At 38.6% G+C, this 17262-nt stretch overlaps 2 protein-coding genes across 6 annotated transcripts in view; one reads left to right on the top strand and one right to left on the bottom strand.

Annotated features, from left to right (window-relative positions):
- Positions 1-17262, top strand: part of SUMF1 (sulfatase modifying factor 1) — an 891645-nt gene that overhangs the window by 629883 nt on the left and 244500 nt on the right. The window lies entirely within an intron of this gene.
- Positions 1-17262, bottom strand: part of ITPR1 (inositol 1,4,5-trisphosphate receptor type 1) — a 276298-nt gene that overhangs the window by 152916 nt on the left and 106120 nt on the right. For 3 of the 5 annotated variants that reach the window (XM_042448619.1, XM_042448620.1, XM_042448622.1), the window contains exons 5-11: positions 9549-9635; positions 8449-8607; positions 6636-6734; positions 3960-4043; positions 3723-3869; positions 1547-1642; positions 492-536 (exon numbers count right to left, since the gene is read on the bottom strand). In XM_042448619.1, the coding sequence (XP_042304553.1) occupies positions 492-536; positions 1547-1642; positions 3723-3869; positions 3960-4043; positions 6636-6734; positions 8449-8607; positions 9549-9635 (717 nt within the window). The remainder of the gene's footprint in view (positions 1-491; positions 537-1546; positions 1643-3722; positions 3870-3959; positions 4044-6635; positions 6735-8448; positions 8608-9548; positions 9636-17262) is intronic. The other 2 variants (XM_042448621.1, XM_042448623.1) reach the window with 1 other exon arrangement.

The following is a 17262-nucleotide window of genomic DNA, read 5'->3' as shown; positions in this document are numbered from 1 at the left end:
TTTTAGCCAAAGGCTAGAATGGTTTTTGTAGCACAGCGAGACAAAGAAAGAAGCGATTTACAGTTGGCAGAAGAATACCAAACTTGTTTAGTTAGATCGAAACTTTACTACTGCACAACTCTCAGTATTCTGTAACTACAGACTGCGTAAGGAAACACAACATTAAATTATTCACCACTTACAAGGCCTTTCATCAATAATTCTTGATTTGTCCACATGCTTGCCAATCAAGATCATGCCATGGCCTGTGTTAGTACCAGTGCTCAAATCACAGGGGTGGGGACAGAGAGGGACTAGTCCTCTTACTTTTTGTCCTGTATCCATATGGACAACCCTTAGAAACTTCAGGAGCATGCTTTGGGTAATATTGGGAGACAGGGATGGAGCCTGTAAATTTCTTTAAGTGCTCCCCTATCTTTTCCTCCCAGTAATTTGAGCACTTGGCAACACCTCTTGATTAGAGGCAAGCAGATACACTTGCCTATACTTACTGAGGACTGACATTCCTGGTAATCTTCCACATAGTCAGGATTTACCTGATGGAAGAGAATCACAAGCAGGTCAAAAAAAGCCCTAGCCTTTTTCCCATCCCAAAGTCTATAATACAGTACACAGTAAATTTTATACCATAGTATAATGTTACCTAGACAACTATTCTATGTCACTCACTCGCAAAAACAAACCAAGTACCACTAAAGCTGGAAACACAAACTAAATCAATTAATCACGCTAGTCTAGCTCTTTGGAAAGTTGGTTAATATTAGCTACTTGAGTTGTTTGACTATATCAGCCATTTAAAGATATCACAGGGATGTAGGAGATTTTTCAGGGCACTACAATCTCATTAGAATCCATTAACAGGCAGTATATCCACAGAAGTGAGAATCAATGCTACCAAGTTCAACGTTTCTTTCAAAGAAATGCCGGTGCTGTTAATCTCTGCTCTTCTAGATTATTATTATTATTATTAACCTTTATTTATGAAGCGCTGTAAATTTACACAGCGCTGTACATGCAATCTTTTTAGTTAGACGGTTCCCTGCCCTCAGGCTTACAATCTAAGAAAGACATGATACAGAAGGAGAAGGGAGTGGTGACGAGAAAGGGTAAGAGGTCCAGCAGTTCCTCTCAACCTCCGAGGCCTGGACCAAGGCAGATGGACTGGAGGGAGGGCAAGGCTTCATAATGGATGGTTAATCATTATCCAGGGAAAATACATAATCACAAGTAGGATAATACATATACAGTACATAGGAATACAGGAAATGGATCGATAAACAGCCAACAACAGAACATCAGATAGTAAGCGACAATTATGCGATGCCTGGGAAGGCTTCTCTGAATAGGATGGTTTTCAGCTCCGTTTTGAAGCTGGTTAAAGAAGTGATGGCTCTTGCTTGTGGAGGAAGAACACAACATCCTTCTAGTCTCAAGAACTCCAGTTTTATTATCCAGTATATTCAACAGGACAGTGTACACAAAACTAAAAAGAGGGTAGACAATGATTGGAGAAACTGTTCACAAAAGGCATTCTTGTGGTACATACCTCTGCTGCTAAGTAATGTCCAGTAGCAAGATGTTTGAACCGGAAAAGGCTATTCCAATACCCTGCACCACCCCGACAAGGGTCATGTTGTACCACCTGTAAAGTCATGATATGAGAACCAAAATTTATCAGGGAAATTGCCTTTCATTTACTTTTAAGAGTTCAAGCAATTAAAAGGATCTAAATCAAATGGCTAAGAGAAAGAAACAGGAAATAATAAGCAAGGATATTTTGTAAAACAAGGAGCAAAACCACACTAAAACTGTAGAAACTCAGCGGACAATTTTAACAACCTTATTGCCAAGAGTGCCTTTTAGTCTAGACTCTAGTGCATCACAAGCTTTCTGAGGTAATTTTTTTTTCAATGTGTCAAAGACTGGTACCATCTTTCTGCTCATTAGCTACAACTGTTTCTTTCCTGGAAACTCACAAGGGAAACCCACCACTTTAATAGCACTGGTTTAGTCAACAGTTAAGCAGCTTTTGTATGGACATTCCTCACATTTGCAGGTGGGAGGGACATACTTGACCCCTCCATCCTCTCCTGCTGCACACTTGCCAGTCCTTAAAGGGGCAATTTGTATACAATGATCTTGTATGGAGAATGTCTATGTGCCTCCTTTGGTGTACATATATTAAGCAAGCACACAGAGATCCTTCACATCTAGATACCAAGTGTCAATCCCTACACTGCTTCTCCACCTAACACTTCTTTTCCCAAGCCAAGCTTATTAGGGGTAGTCCATTTGGCCCCTTCATGCATTCCTTGAGCACACTCAGAGGGAGCTACATAAACCTCCCTGGGTCACTTTTGCATTTTATTCATCTCCTACGTGGAAGGAAGAGTTCATTCTTTGTAAATGATTGCATACATATGGTTCCTTCATTTTATTTACTAATGCACAGAGTTGAAAGCTTGGGGGAAATCCCCAAATTCACTAGTGTGCTTCACTGTAAGTCTTTGTGTCTTGGAGAAAGGATCATCACACTCAGACCAGAGTGTTATGCACATAAGAGCATGGTGTCCCATCAACATTTTGAAGAGAATTACAGCTCTTGCAAAAACACGTCTGAACTGGCAATGAACCAAGGCTGCAGTTATTTTCTGGAAGGAAGTCCTATAGGCTTAATGGGACTTCTCGATAGATACTGTATTTTCTGGTGTATAAGACTACTTTTTAACCCAGGAAAATCTTCTTAAAAGTCGGGGGTTGTCTTATACGCCAGGTATCATATTATAGGGCAGGTGCCGAAACTTCTGAGCTGGACTGGAGAATCTGTAGTCGCCACATATGGTGGGGGGAGCTCAAAAACGGCCACGGACGCATTCCCGCTATATGGAGCAATCATATGAAAGCAGCTACTGCTCTGATAGTCTTGGAGACAGGGAGCACTGGGCAGGTAGGGAGAACTGACCAATCCAAGCAGACTTTGATTACAACAAGGTTTCCTGCCAAGTACCTGCATGTCATAAGCATTTGAATTTAAATTACCATATTGAAATTAAATCTGATGTTTTTTTTTATTTTTATTTGATGTGCATTGGAAGAGGGATAGTCTTATATGGTGAGTACATCCCAAACTCTATATTTTAACTGGATAAGTTGGGGGTCATCTTATATGCCCAGTCGTCTTATACGCCGGAAAATACGGTATGTATAGGATTGCAATGTTAGTGTGTACCCTAATCAATGTGTAAAGCAGGCTTTACAATTACTGGATGCAACTGTAACAGATCCACTGAATCCACGGAAAGTTGGTAAATCAGTGCAACAAATTCTACTGATTCAGTGGGGTCTGCTCTGAATGGAAAGAACAATTGATTTAGATTCCAAACTATTATTAAACAACTTTTAAAAATGGTAGACTATTTAAACTACTGACTTCAACTGTCTATTCAGGTCAATCCTGCCAAAGGGAAATGAACAAAATCTCATTAAATCTTGTTAGATTTCTTGAGTTCTATCCTATTATTTTGCACAATACTTCACCACTTATTAGAAACCATTGTTAGTTCCAAGTAGGTAAAAGAATCAGACAGAATGGAAGCAGGAAGAGCTATCTGGGGGCAAACAAGTCTTCTTGGGCAGAAAGATCTCTTCAAGGACAAGAGAAGACCAAATAAACACAACAGTGCTTACAAACCCATTTGAACAAGTACAATTCCCATCTTTACCTCAACTTCCCACAGGGCTTTTGAGCTAGTTGCAGATGTAGCTGACTGTCTCCCAGTGGTTCTCAGAAATACATGCTGCTTCTTTCTGTGCTCATCACAAGTTAAAAACTTTTCCTGCTCTGCATGGAACAACCTGACCACATCACCCTGCAATGATAATAAGAGAACCAATCAATAGGAAGTTTAGCAAAGATTCATTAAAAACCAGGTAACAAGGTGCGTTATTCCATAATTTACCCCTTTCAAAATATCGTCCTTATTATCACTCCATTTCATGAAGAGGACTATTTTCCAGCTTGTATTGCAGTTCACTGAGTTCACCTACAACAGAAGTGAACACAATCATTAAACCAGAAATGCACAGACACATTGATCAGTTGTCACAAAGCTCAATCTACTGGGTTGTTCAATTGTAGTTTCCTTTTAAACATATCTAAGCTTCATGGCTGATATGCACTTCAACAGGATATAAGCAGGGTGATTAAATATGTAGAACAATAGTGTTGGCAGTTTTTAAAGCTGACGAGGATTCTTCTCTCAACTAGAGTTTGTTAACTATAGTTAAAGTTGGTAGAAGTACAGAATTTTTGATGAGAGCAAACAGTACTGTATCTCATTCTCATCAATTAATAATAGTAAATTCCTCTCTTAAAATGGTATATTTGCCATTTTCGATGCAACTCAGTTAGCCAGTGCCATACTTTTTGCAGGATTCTGGAATGTGTAATTTTTTTTAAAAAAATAATTTTATTAATCAGTATGTAGAGATCTTGTAGCAGCTTTGAGACTAACTGAAAGATAGAAGTTGGCAGCATGAGCTTTCGTAGATTACAAAGTCTACGAAAGATCATGCTGCCAGCTTCTTTCTTCAAATTAGTCTCAAAGGTGCTACAAGATCTCTCTCTACATACTGATTCTACAGACTAATATGGCAATATCTTTTAATTTTAGTAATGTGAAGTCAAAGGCTTTCATGACCAGTGTCCATAGTTTTCTGTGGGTTTTATGGGCTATGTGGCCACATTCTGAAAGATGTTATTCCTGACATTTCACCTGCATCTGTGGCTGGCATCTTCTGAGGGTGGTGGCATGGAAGTGGGTGGGGTGTGTATATATATATACACACACACACACACACACACTTGTGTGACCCTTGGTTGAGAGGAAGTGATTTACATGTTAATCTGTGTGTTGGTCTGTTGTTGAATGGCAAGGCCTCAGTGTGGGAGGATATGCGAGGTGAATGTGTGTCTATTTAATTAGCAATCCATTGTTTGCAAGGAAAGCCCCTGACCCTGGGTGGTGTTCATTTGCATGATCTGAGTCTTGATTTTGGTGTTTTTCAGGACTGGTAGCCAAATTTTGTTTACTTTCAATGTGTCTTCACCATTTGGAGCAATGGAGAAGACGATCAGATCGTGTTTTTGAATCATTGGAACAACATCCACCCAACATCCAATTCATGATGAAAAAAGAAATAGGAAAGAACACTACCGTTCTTGGATATCCTGGTCATCTGCAAATCAAACCAACAATTGGGCCACATGGTAGACAGAAAAACTATACACAGAGACACATATCTACACAAGAACTCCAACCATCACCTGACATAAAAAAGGAGCACAATAAAAACACTGGTACACAGCACAAAGAAGACCTGCGAACCCCACTTCCCGGACGATAAATTGAAGCACCTAAACCGGGTTCTACAGGCTCAGTTACTCCAGCTCAATCAACAGAAGAGCTGCCAGATCCAAGAAAAAAAAAAACCAGAGGAGTCAAGACAACTACCCAAGGGGAAGGTATTTTTTAACATACATCAAAGGAGTCACAAACAGAATAGAGAAACTGATGAAGAAACACAACCTCCAAATGATCTACAGACCAACCAAGAAAATCCTGCAAATGCTGCACTCAGTGAAGGACAGGAGAGATCCTCTCACTGCCACAGGGATTTACCACATGCCATGTAGCTATAGGCAGGTCTACATAGAGACTGCTAAATACAATGTTCAAAAATAAACCAAAGAACATGAGAAACACTGCAGACTGAGCCAACCAGAAATATCAGAAGTAGCATAACACGTCATAAACCAACCTGGACATAGAATGATATCTGAAAACAGTGAAATTCTGGTGCATGCCAACAACCACGATGTCAAAATGCACAGGGAGGCCATTGAAATCTACAAACACCTGGAAAACTTCAACACGAAAGAAACACTGAAAGTAAACAAAGTCCTGAAGAACACCAAAATGAAGACTCAGTTCATGCAAATGAACACCACCCAGGGTCAGAGGGTTTTCCCACAGACAATGAATTGCTAATTAAATAGACACATTCCCTTGGCATATCCTCCCACCCTGAGGCTTTGCCATTCAGCAACAGACCAACACACAGATTAACATGTAAATCGCTTCCTCCCAATCACGGATCACACAAGTGTGTGTGTGTGTGTGTGTTTATATATACATCACACACTTCCATGTTACTATCCTCAGATGATGCCAGCCACAGATGCAGGTGAAACATCCAGAAAAGCCACAGAAAACTGATTTTACTAAGCTATGCACTTAGCCATAGCTAAGAAAGTAGCAGCATTCATCTGCACGAATTCAAAGTAGAAGGGCTTCACAGTTTAAGACACAAGTATGAAATTAGACCATGAAACCAAGATCAACTGCAAGCCTGAACATGTTTATATCAGAAAAAGGCTGCAATCCCATTTGCAGTTATCTAAGAATAAACACCATTGAAAATGCTGTGTGAAGACATTAATGTTGGTGATGCATACTCTCCAACAGAACAGGCATTTAAACATTATTAGCTGTAGCTTTCAAAAATCCTTTTCAGCTCACATGCAAAATCAGCTTACAGGCTCTTTTTGTTTTGGCTCAAGTTTCCTATCTTACCTCATTGCACCCAGGATTATCAACTAGTTGATGACTACTGGCATGCAAAGGCTGGCCAGCATTAACAGGATTCAAAACAACTTTGTCACCTATCACGACCTAGGGAAAAAAAGTTTCAGAATATTGACCTTTAAGACACAGAACTTCTGCATTAGAACATTGAGGTTTATTTGAAAGTCACTGAAGTTAGATTTTTCAAGCCATTGCAATGCAAATATTTGATTAGAACAGACTATCATCTTCTTCTCTCTTCCTATTACTATTTTTATTACTATTATTATATTTATTTATATCCTGCTTTCCCCCAAAAATTGGGATATAAAGCAGCTTACAATTTAAAAGAACAATACAATTAAAAACATATAAAAATGTGCATTAAAATAGCATTAAACTATTACAGTATTAAAACACATCACTCCTTACAAGAATAAAATGCAATTTAAACATTTTTTTTAAAAAAGATAAAATCACTTTTAAAAGTACAATTAAAACAGTACAACGCCCCCAATCCATTCTTTAAACACTTTCTGTTTTAAATAAAAACATCTGTCTGAATAAAAAACATCTCTTAGCCTGGAGACAAAACAACAACTATTTGTAAGTTCCTGCATGGTAGGGGATTGGACTGGATGCCTTTGTGGTCTCTTCCAACTCTATGATTCTATGATTCTAAGTTTCAATTTGTTTTGCCCTCATCCAGTCCATTGCTGATGACAGAGACTGGTTTAGGACCAGGACAGCCTCCTTGTATTGGAGTGGAAGGAATAGTAGAATTGGGTGTCATCAGCATATTGATTGCACCACACCCCAAAACTCCATACAACCTCTCCCTTTAATATATTCCATATAATAAGATGGAAGAAGATGTATATAACCAATGATAATAGGGACAATCATTGTTTTCTGGCTTGACTGTTACCTTATCTATCATGAGTCAGGTTTACAGTCAGAAATAACATTATTTATAGAAAAAAGTATGTTTTATGGGTTTTAATTTACACTCTACAAACCGGAGCAATATTTCCATATCAGCACTGAAACTACATTTATTGTAAATGTACAAAGATATTAACAGCATTTGCAGGAGAAGTGTCCCACCCTGGATAAGATCCAACACTTCCTCCCATATCAATCTGATCAATTAGTGAGGTCATGCTTAAAGGATTTGCTTCCTGCACTATCCAGAATAAAGTAGATGGTAACCAAAGTGAGTGCTCTTTCTCACTAGTAGTACACCGCCAGGCACTGCTGGTATTATCCTTTCAGTACCAGGAAAACCAATTTTATTCTCCCAGTCTTTTAAATTTTTATTTTAATACTTCTTTCTTTCCTAAAATGCACAAACACAACAAGATGTTATCTTGTTTGTGTAAAGAGCTTGTAATACACTGAATATTAATTCTGTTGTAAGTTTTCATGAGTGCTGGCCCACAGAGCTTATACTACAAAAAAAAATGTAAATTTATGTTTTCATTTATTGCCCAGTCAGTTTGTAAGAATAAAAGAAAATGCAAGCTATACAACAAAAAGTCTTAGTGCATTTATGTGTTCTTAACAACTTAGTAATTTCATAATCATTTGAAAGCTGGTGAAAGTTTCAGTGGCTACTGTTCCAATATTTTAAAAATGTTTCTTATTTCCAAAACATTTGTTTCCATGGTAATTCATCACTCACTGTCTTCATCAAGTAGGGGAGCACACCAGTACCACTATATAAATGTGTCTGCATTTAATTTATCATAAGCAAGTATGCTACAGATGAAAAACTTTTCAACATCACACACCATTTTCTGTGACAGCCCTGTAAACTTACACTGTCTCCTATGGAACGTAATTTGTAGAATGGCTGTATATAAAACCAGGAGCCCTCATTGCCAGCCTCGTCCAGAGTCACCCTCATAGCATTCTTCTCGAGCAAAGCTGGAAGTCTCTTATTTACTGTCAAGTACTTGTTGCTTTTTAAGTGCAAGAGCTAGAATCAAAGAAAAATTAAGAAGAACAAAAAGATGGGTAACGGAAGACAAAAATTTAAATTATTCTCTAGCCTAAAGCTATACTTGCAGTGTTCCAGTAAGAATTAAGACTGAAAATTGGAGAAGGCTTATATGTCCTTCATGGTTGTGCAGAAGAGGGTATTTCAGCATGTTGATAAATAACTGTTGTTTGTAAATAACTTCTTTTAAACAACAAACAACAACCAATAAAGATGCAGGAGCCTTCTTCATTTTTTACTCTGGAAACCCTAAATACCTCAATTTCTTAAGGCTTTCAGAATTCCTGCATTGTTCACATGCAGGAAAATACAGATAATTTTCTTCCTAAGATCCACCAAATATCCCACAATGGTTTCAATATATAGGGTTATACTACAACCTGGCTATTACATGCACAATTCTCTATGGTTGAAGGACTATTGCTCACCAGTGGGACCCATAGTATAAGAATGGAACTCAGAAATGAGCCATGAAACTCAGTGAGTGACCATGAGTAGGAACTAGAGCTTGGGGATCCATAACCAGTGACGAGAAAAATGATCACATTAGCATCACTGCTCCCTGGCATTCATGACACAGGCAGCATAATTCACTCACTAGGAACTGTATGGCAGATATTCTCAAACCCATTTCCAAACAGGGAATGAGGTTCTCACCAGTTTCCCAAAACAACTACTCATGCCCTATCCTTATCCAGCCTAAAAGGTATGCATTTTGGCTTTGTGGTAAGCACCATTGGCTTACAAGCAACTTTAAGCCTTTTATGCTGCTCTAAATCATAAAGACTCAAACATTTCTGAGTCAGACAAAGCCCTCTTACAGACCTCTTCTTAAGAAAAGCTAAGACAGGGTGAACATATGCTGCACCTCAGTGCCACATGACTAGGTGCTAGGATGACAGAATACAGTCACCTCATACCTGTATCACATTGCCATATTGGATAACTGTACCAAGCAGCTTCTTGTTTTCCGTCTCGTTCTGCTTCTTCTCCAAATCTGCAGCATGCTGAAATGTGAAAAGAATGGGGGGTTGAGGAGAGGAGGCACCAATAAGCAAAGAAGAGGGAAATGTTCACTGCTGGATAATAGCATCTTAAAGACCTTAATTACAATGTTCCATCCTATTTTACAGTTTTCTAAATTGGCAACCTTCGCTTCATTTTGTTTTAACAATTTCCATGAGTAAATTATATGTTGTATGAAAAAAGTGGTTTCATTTGTAGATTATGAACAGCAGTTGAAGCCAAAGATCAACTCTGTTTCATGCGCAGTTTATTCTGATGCTCCTCTTAACTCCATCAGCCAAAACAACTTTGGTAAATTAAACTTTCTCATTGTTGAAATCCTTTGGTTATTCTGCATGGGTAATCTCTTTGTAGAGTCAGCATGGTGGAGTGGTTTGAGCAGCGGACTAGGTTTCTGGAGATGAGGGTTTGAATGCCCACTTAGCCATGGATACCTGCTGGGTGACCACTCACTCAGCTTCAGAGGAAGGCCCTCTGAACAAATCTTCCCAATGAACCCCGTGATGAGTTTTCTTTAGGGTTGCCGTAAGTTGTACACAGCAACACAAGAACAGTCAGGCAGACCTGAAATTTGTCTCATTTTCTTTCCTTCCACCATCAGTTTATTTTCAACCATGGGTTCTCAACTGTTGCACCAGGAGCTCAAATAGCAATCTGAGTTAAATAAGATTATACTACAGATGCCCCCATCTTTTTGTGGTGTTATTTAAAAGTTTTCAAATGTGACACCAGGGAGTTCTGTAAGTCATGGACTGCCATAAAATTAAAATAAAATGGTCTTAGAAATATAGAGCAGGGTCACAGTGGCTCAGTGGTTAAGACGTCGACTCTGATGATTGCAAGATCGGCAGGTCAACATGGTGGAGTGAGCTCCTGTCACTAGTCCCAGCTTCTGCCAGCCTAGCAGTTTGAAAGCATGTAAAAACACAAATAGAAAATAGGTACCACTTCAGTGGGAAGGCTACATGACCCACAGAATAGTCTTTGACAACACTGGGTCTTCGGCTTAGTAACGAAGATGAGCACCACCCCCTACAATATAAACCTTGTATCTACATGAGATATCTTCCCAGACTTACTGCAGATAGTAAATATCATGGATAATAGCAACCCCTATATTTTTGATGAACATTGACTATAGAACCTTACTGGAGAATGCCACAATGCTTTAGCAATGTTCTTTCTAGAAATCAGGTGGTCCTCTAGCACAACTCTATGGTCAATTTCTATCAGAGAATGACCACAGAGTCACGCTATAGAACTTCCAGATGCCTAGAGAGATTACATTTTTTTTTCAGACATAGGTAAGTGAAGCCATGGTACTGGTCCTGCAGTTATGAGGATCATATTGCATAGGAAAAGATGAGAAGAGAATAGTAAGAGAGCAAGAAAGGAGCAGTAAGAAAAAGTCTGGAAGAAATATCAGACAGAGAGATGTGTGGCAAAAGTCATCCTCGTGTTGTAAATTGGCGTTGGAGGTGGGTTCCATGGCTGAGTTGGTGGACATCTGTCCTATCATGACAGTTCAGTCTTTGCCTTCCCCACCAATTTTCTGGTTCAGAGGTCGTGTAACAGAGTATGCAAGCAGACAAGGAAACCTACTCCCGCCTGTTTCTGCTCTTGGACATAGTTTCATCAGTGAAGCAGCAATGTCCTGCCCATGGCCAATGGATGGATTACCAGTTGAAAACTAATAATAAGCTGACTTTTTTAGATATTCAAAAAACTGTTCAAAAAACAAAACAGAATATACAGTAGTACCTCAAGAATGGAACCCTTATTAAATCTAGTGGCTACACAAATAATTAAAAAGCAACCTTATGAATACAAGTGCTATGTATAGATGATTTGTGAGTTGGTCCCAAGTCTTTGTAACCATTTTAGGAATCATTCCCACACAGAGAGAGTTTGGCCTAGAAAGGGCATTACAAAGGAACAAGTAGCCCTGAACTTTGGAAGAAATACATCTTTTTCCTGTTTGCAGAATGCAAACCAAGACAAACATTCCTTTCTTAGTTATTGCTGAACAGACTGTAGATTGTAGGATACTTCAGGCCATGTCTGAAGTGACTTTTTAAAATAAACAAACAAAAATGCAAATAGAGAAAAAGTTGGATGGGAGCAATATAAAAAACTAAGTGATAGTAAGCCATCATACATCTCTTCAAAAATGCCTATGCAAAGGAAGTATTTTCCTTTGCTTTGAAGTACAATTCATAATTTAATCTAAATGGAAACCCTTTTTGAAATGGATTAAACAGGTCCTTCATAGTCCAAATTACAAATTTTTGCCAAGTATTATACTCAATCAAATGCCAGAATAAAGAATATTCTCAAGAAAGTAAATCCTAGTATATGGTCACTGCCAACCCGTGTCTCCGCAATTTTGTATTATCTTGATTTTCAGCAGTTCTGTTTTTTCTTTATTTTTGACCATATCTGGCTTTTTGGCGGGGGGGGGGGGGGGGGGGGGGGGGGGGGGCTTAGGACCATTGGGGAAAATTAGCCAAAACAAATTAACCAATGGGTTTTTAGCAGTGGTTTGAATGATTTTCCAGAAATGTTTCACATGAAACTGTCCCCCCCCCCCAAAAAAAAAGAAAAGAAAAATAGAGGAAATTGAGTAGTATAAGAAGGGGAGGAGTTGCCCGATATCTATTGGCTACAAATGGCATATGTCTTTCCTGTGACATCTAAATTCATTCAGATGAGATGGTGTTCCAGTCCCTTGTGCATCAGTAGTTTCAGGAGGTGATACTGAGGAACTCAAAGCCTTCTTCTGAGGGACTCAAAGGCCTTAGCTATTGGCCTCTTGGGTCCCAAAGGATTCTACCCTGTGCCTTCAGGAAACCACTTGAAGAGTTTGTTTTAAGATCTGAAGTTTCAAGTCATGATAAAACAGATAACATCCCTCTCTCCTTTGCCTTTTCATTTTATTTCTGAAAAGACTACACTGATCCAAAATCGAGGGATGCAAGTAATCATGGAGCAGACGTGGGTTCAATAATGAAGTTTAATCCAGAGAGTATAAAGTGATCCTATTGAGTAGAGATGATCTGAAAATCAGGGTTCAACTTGTTAGATGGATTTCCCTTTTGAAAATCCATGTTCGTAGTTTGGACTTCTGAACCTTTACTTGATCTTGTGTGGGTGTATATGCGTCAGGATCACGCCTCCGATTGCGCCTCATATTTAATATCAAATTAATATTAAAAAAGGAAGTTGGGGATTACCTAGGCATGACTCCACTGTGTACACCTGACCTGCTCACATGTGGAAAAAAACAGTTAGGGCTAGCCAGGATCTAGAAGGCACTCACCATCATGGATTTTCCAAGGCCCAAGCATAATCCCTTTTGTCTACATAGGGCAGTGAGAGGATCATGGCCAAAGGAGGTGGTTGTGTGAAACCACGTAAGACAGGGAAGCACTGGCAAATCCCTTGCACATTCACAGCAATCACCTGACTATCCGCTTCTAGTCCAAACCATTCTTTTACCCCTGGAAAACATTTAGCAAGGCTTCTAATCCTTCCAAGCCTTGGTTTCTGCCCCCAAGACACAATTCTGGATATTTATAAATCTAGTAAAACGGCCCATCTCAAGTCTTGGTATAGTTTGCAGGCAGGCAGGCACTATTGGTTTCACTACACTAGGCTCCTCAATACGCCGGCTAACCCCCTTTGCCGCAGCATATATTGAGTCTTCTCCGTTCCAGACCTCTATCAATTGGAATCAAGATCCACGTTAGTAATGTGTCTATATTAGTAAGGTCTGAAAACTATTCCACTTCTCCCACCTTTGCTTCCCTAGCTCTTGTGTGTATGTGCAAGTGTATGTGTGCTTGTGTGTGTTGATTATTTTCTCTAATAAAATACAAAAATTTATTTGCATTTACTCCTGGAGTAAATGTAATTCTCTGTGATTCAGATCTGGTATACATTTGGATTGTTATCCTTTGCCGCTGTTACCCCGACTGTACTGTAACTCTTATTTCAGCTAATATTAAATTCCCCTAAGACATATTAATTTGTTGGCATCCTCCCTGGACATAAGCAATTTGTGTGTGTGTGTGTGTGTGTGTGTGTGTGTGTGTGTGTGTGTTGTGTGCCTTCAAGTCATGTCTGACTTAGAGCAAACCAGGTTTGCTATTACCTTTCCCTGAGACTGAAAGTATGTGACTTGCTCAAAGTCACCCAGTGGGTTTCATGGCCAAGCTAGGAATCGAAACCTGGTCTTCAGAGTTGTAGATCAACACCCAAACCACTATGCCATGCTGAATCAGGTATCAGCTATGATCCAAATTTCCTTTGTTCAGATTATAATGGACCAGCTATACCTATTCCTGCAAAAAGCAGATCTGGTCAGGGTGATACATATATGACAACTAGATTACTACAATGGATTTAGTGTAGAATTACCAGAGAAAACTGTACAGAAACTTTAAATCAGTTTCAAATTTGGCAACCAACACATTATGGTGTACTGGGAATACGCAGGCCTTTAATGAAAAAGTTATACTGGTTTCCAGTCATTCGGTTTTAGGTTTTTTAAAAAAAGTATTTTAAAGTACTTCAGAGTTTGGTATAAAGATGTGTGAAGGGTCAGTCATTCCCAGATGAGACCACATGCTAAGATTTTATTATAGGCCTTCCTGTAAGGCAGCAGGTCCTAAGATGTATACTGAGCTGGGACCAAGGAGAAGGGTCTCAAAATGTTTACACCAAAGTTCTATAACTTCCTCTCAGCTTTCCTTCTTCTTGACGGTCTTCTTCTGGATGTCCAAGAACATATAGGTTTTGAGGTCATGAACGATTTTGCTTTTCTTATGCTGACAAGTTCTTAATTTGTTCTGTTGGTTCATTTTTATTTCTGGAAGATATCCAGTAGTTATAGCAGCTGCTTTGTAATTTGTGTGTATGTGTTCTGTTGATTTCAATTATTTTATTACTTTTATTTAACTTGCTGCTGTGGGCTGTCTAACTTTTTTTAAAAAAAAGTCAGGATATAAATCTTTTAAATAAGTGTACACAAAATAATCATAGAATGGCAACATAAATGCAATTTGTGACCCAAAAACAAAACAGACCCTCACTCACTTCAAAATACAGAGATGTCACAGCAGAGCACTGCTGGTCCTTTGGCATCTCTTGAAAAGGACAAGTGATTATTCATTGTATTTACCATTTCCCTGGTATATACAGTTAAAAGAAATATTTATAGAAACAGTAGTTAGGGCTTTTCATCTTACATGACAATAAATGGAAGCATGACAGAGATGTTTAATATTATGCATGATGCAGATAGAACAAATAGTAAAAGTTTCCCTTTGGAATGAAGAAACATTCTTCATTCAAGTCTGGTAAAAAAAAAGTACAGTACTTTTTCACATATTATATTGTTTAACTGGGGGAAATGGCTCCAGAAAATATAGCAATAACCAAATTTGGATGCAGGGTCAGCATGGCGTAGTGGTTTGAATGCTGAAGTAAGACACTGAGAGACAAGGGTTTGAAACCCAGCTCAGTCATGGAAACCCACTGGGTGACCTTGGGCATGCCACACTCCATCAACCTCAGAGGATGGCAATGGCAAACCCCCTCTGAAGAAATCTGCCAAGAAAACCTTACGGTCGCCAGAAGCTGGAAATTTCTTGAAGGCACACAACAACAACAATTTGGATGCCTTTAAAAGGGGCTTGGACAATTTGATGGAGGATTAAGGCTATGAGTGGAGAACATGAGGAGAAAGTCACTCATGTGATGCTTGTGGGCTTCTCCAATGTGCTAAAGGAATGCTGTAATAAATGAGTATATGACCTCATCCATTGTGGTTCGTTTTATATTCTTGTGCTGAATTACTTGTCAGGAGTCCAGCAAGCTTTTGATCAAAATAAGCAAAAAATATATATACTTTTTTCAAATTATAGTGTATATGCAAAAATAATGATAAACATTTGAGTAATGTAGGTTTTGACTGCTTGGGATCATAAGAAGCATAAGGAGGTAACAGCCACTAGGTGTCAGCTTTTCAAAACAAGCACTGACTTTTGAAGCCGATCAAAAACTCAAGCGTCCCAGATTTCAAAATCCCTTAAATGGTATTAGCTTAAAATAAACTGGCCCTTACTATTGGTTGATCTACACCAGAAAATTCTGAATTCCATCAGTAGAAAGTAGAGCCAAAAATTCAAGTGATTAAATATTTGAGTTTAGCCATTCCAAAACCACATGACATAGATGTAGTAAGACAGGAAACTGCCTTTCAGCTATAAGAAACTTTCACCAGGAACTGTCAGCCAACAATCCTCTCTCTCAGAAATCTGAGTATGCATACACTGACCAAACAACAACAACACGGACATATGATGATACCTTTCTTTCTCCTGGAACCATTATCTATATCCAGGGGAGTAGTCATTTTACAAATCTGTTTTTAAATGTTTGGTATAACTGGGGGAAAAATCCACCCTATCCCTGGTATGTCAGGATGTACCCTGATAAGTACTTACAATGTCTTGGTATAGCTGTATTAATCTTTTTATCTGTCTTTTGTCACTTTGATTCTAAAGAAACCTAAAAATTCCTGATTGAATACCTACATCAGTTTTTATAGTTCAGTTCTCTTCCAAGAAAGCTAAAATCTTTCTCTTGACAATGGTCATTTTTTAACATCCAAGATAGAGATCTTTCATTCATCACCCTGATGTTTGCTATATGGTGTCCCTCAGGATTCCTTCTTGGCCCTTAATTCTTCTGTCTTTTTTCCGTTTAAATTCATGTAAGGTCTTCTGGTTCCAAACCAGCATTTGATGCTGGAAATAGACTGGATTGTGGTGAAAACATTAAAGCCAGGGAATAGAGATTGGACCTGTGTTGGGTGAGGTTACACATCCCCTGAAAATTCAAATTCATAGTTTGCATGTACCCCTGGATTCAACACTGAACATAAGAGCTGTCCTTTGGTCCTCTGCACTCTTGTTTTTAGACTATAAAATGACGAATGGCTTTAATAAGAATGATTATTACTACCGTAGCATAAATATTACTTACTTCTAAGCAATTTTTTTTAGTTTACATGTGTTAAATTTTGATGCCATGCTTTTTTGAATATATATGTGCACTTTATTAAAAGGAGGGAGATGGATCTAATGCAACACCATTGCCAACAACAAGAACATAATACTTTTCAAAACAATGCGAATACTGACCCCAAAATGTAGCAGTTCAATGTACGTTCTTTAGACAGAGAACAGCCATTGCTATAGAATGTTAACCCAGGAGTCCAAAAATGATAGAATTATAGCTTGAAGCCACTGAACAATGGCATGAGTGTAACACATCCAACCTGTGATATTGTGGAGGGATGCTTTGACATTGTTCATTCCTTCTTACTATTGCATTTTAATTTGGCTTTTAATTTGTTTGTATTATCTTTGTGCCATTTGTTGACAAAAATATGTAATATCAATAAATCTCCCCCTTCCCCTGAAACATACAGATACAGGGAATGATGGTATGTTCAAATGTGTATGTACACTGCTGTGCAAATCTACAGCGCTAAATAAATAAATAAATAATCTCTTCTGAATGATAGTCCCTTCCTATAAA

This window comes from Sceloporus undulatus, chromosome 2 (genome assembly GCF_019175285.1).
Source record: "Sceloporus undulatus isolate JIND9_A2432 ecotype Alabama chromosome 2, SceUnd_v1.1, whole genome shotgun sequence".
NCBI classification, from domain to species: domain Eukaryota; kingdom Metazoa; phylum Chordata; class Lepidosauria; order Squamata; family Phrynosomatidae; genus Sceloporus; species Sceloporus undulatus.
This window is presented reverse-complemented; position numbering and strand designations above follow the sequence as displayed.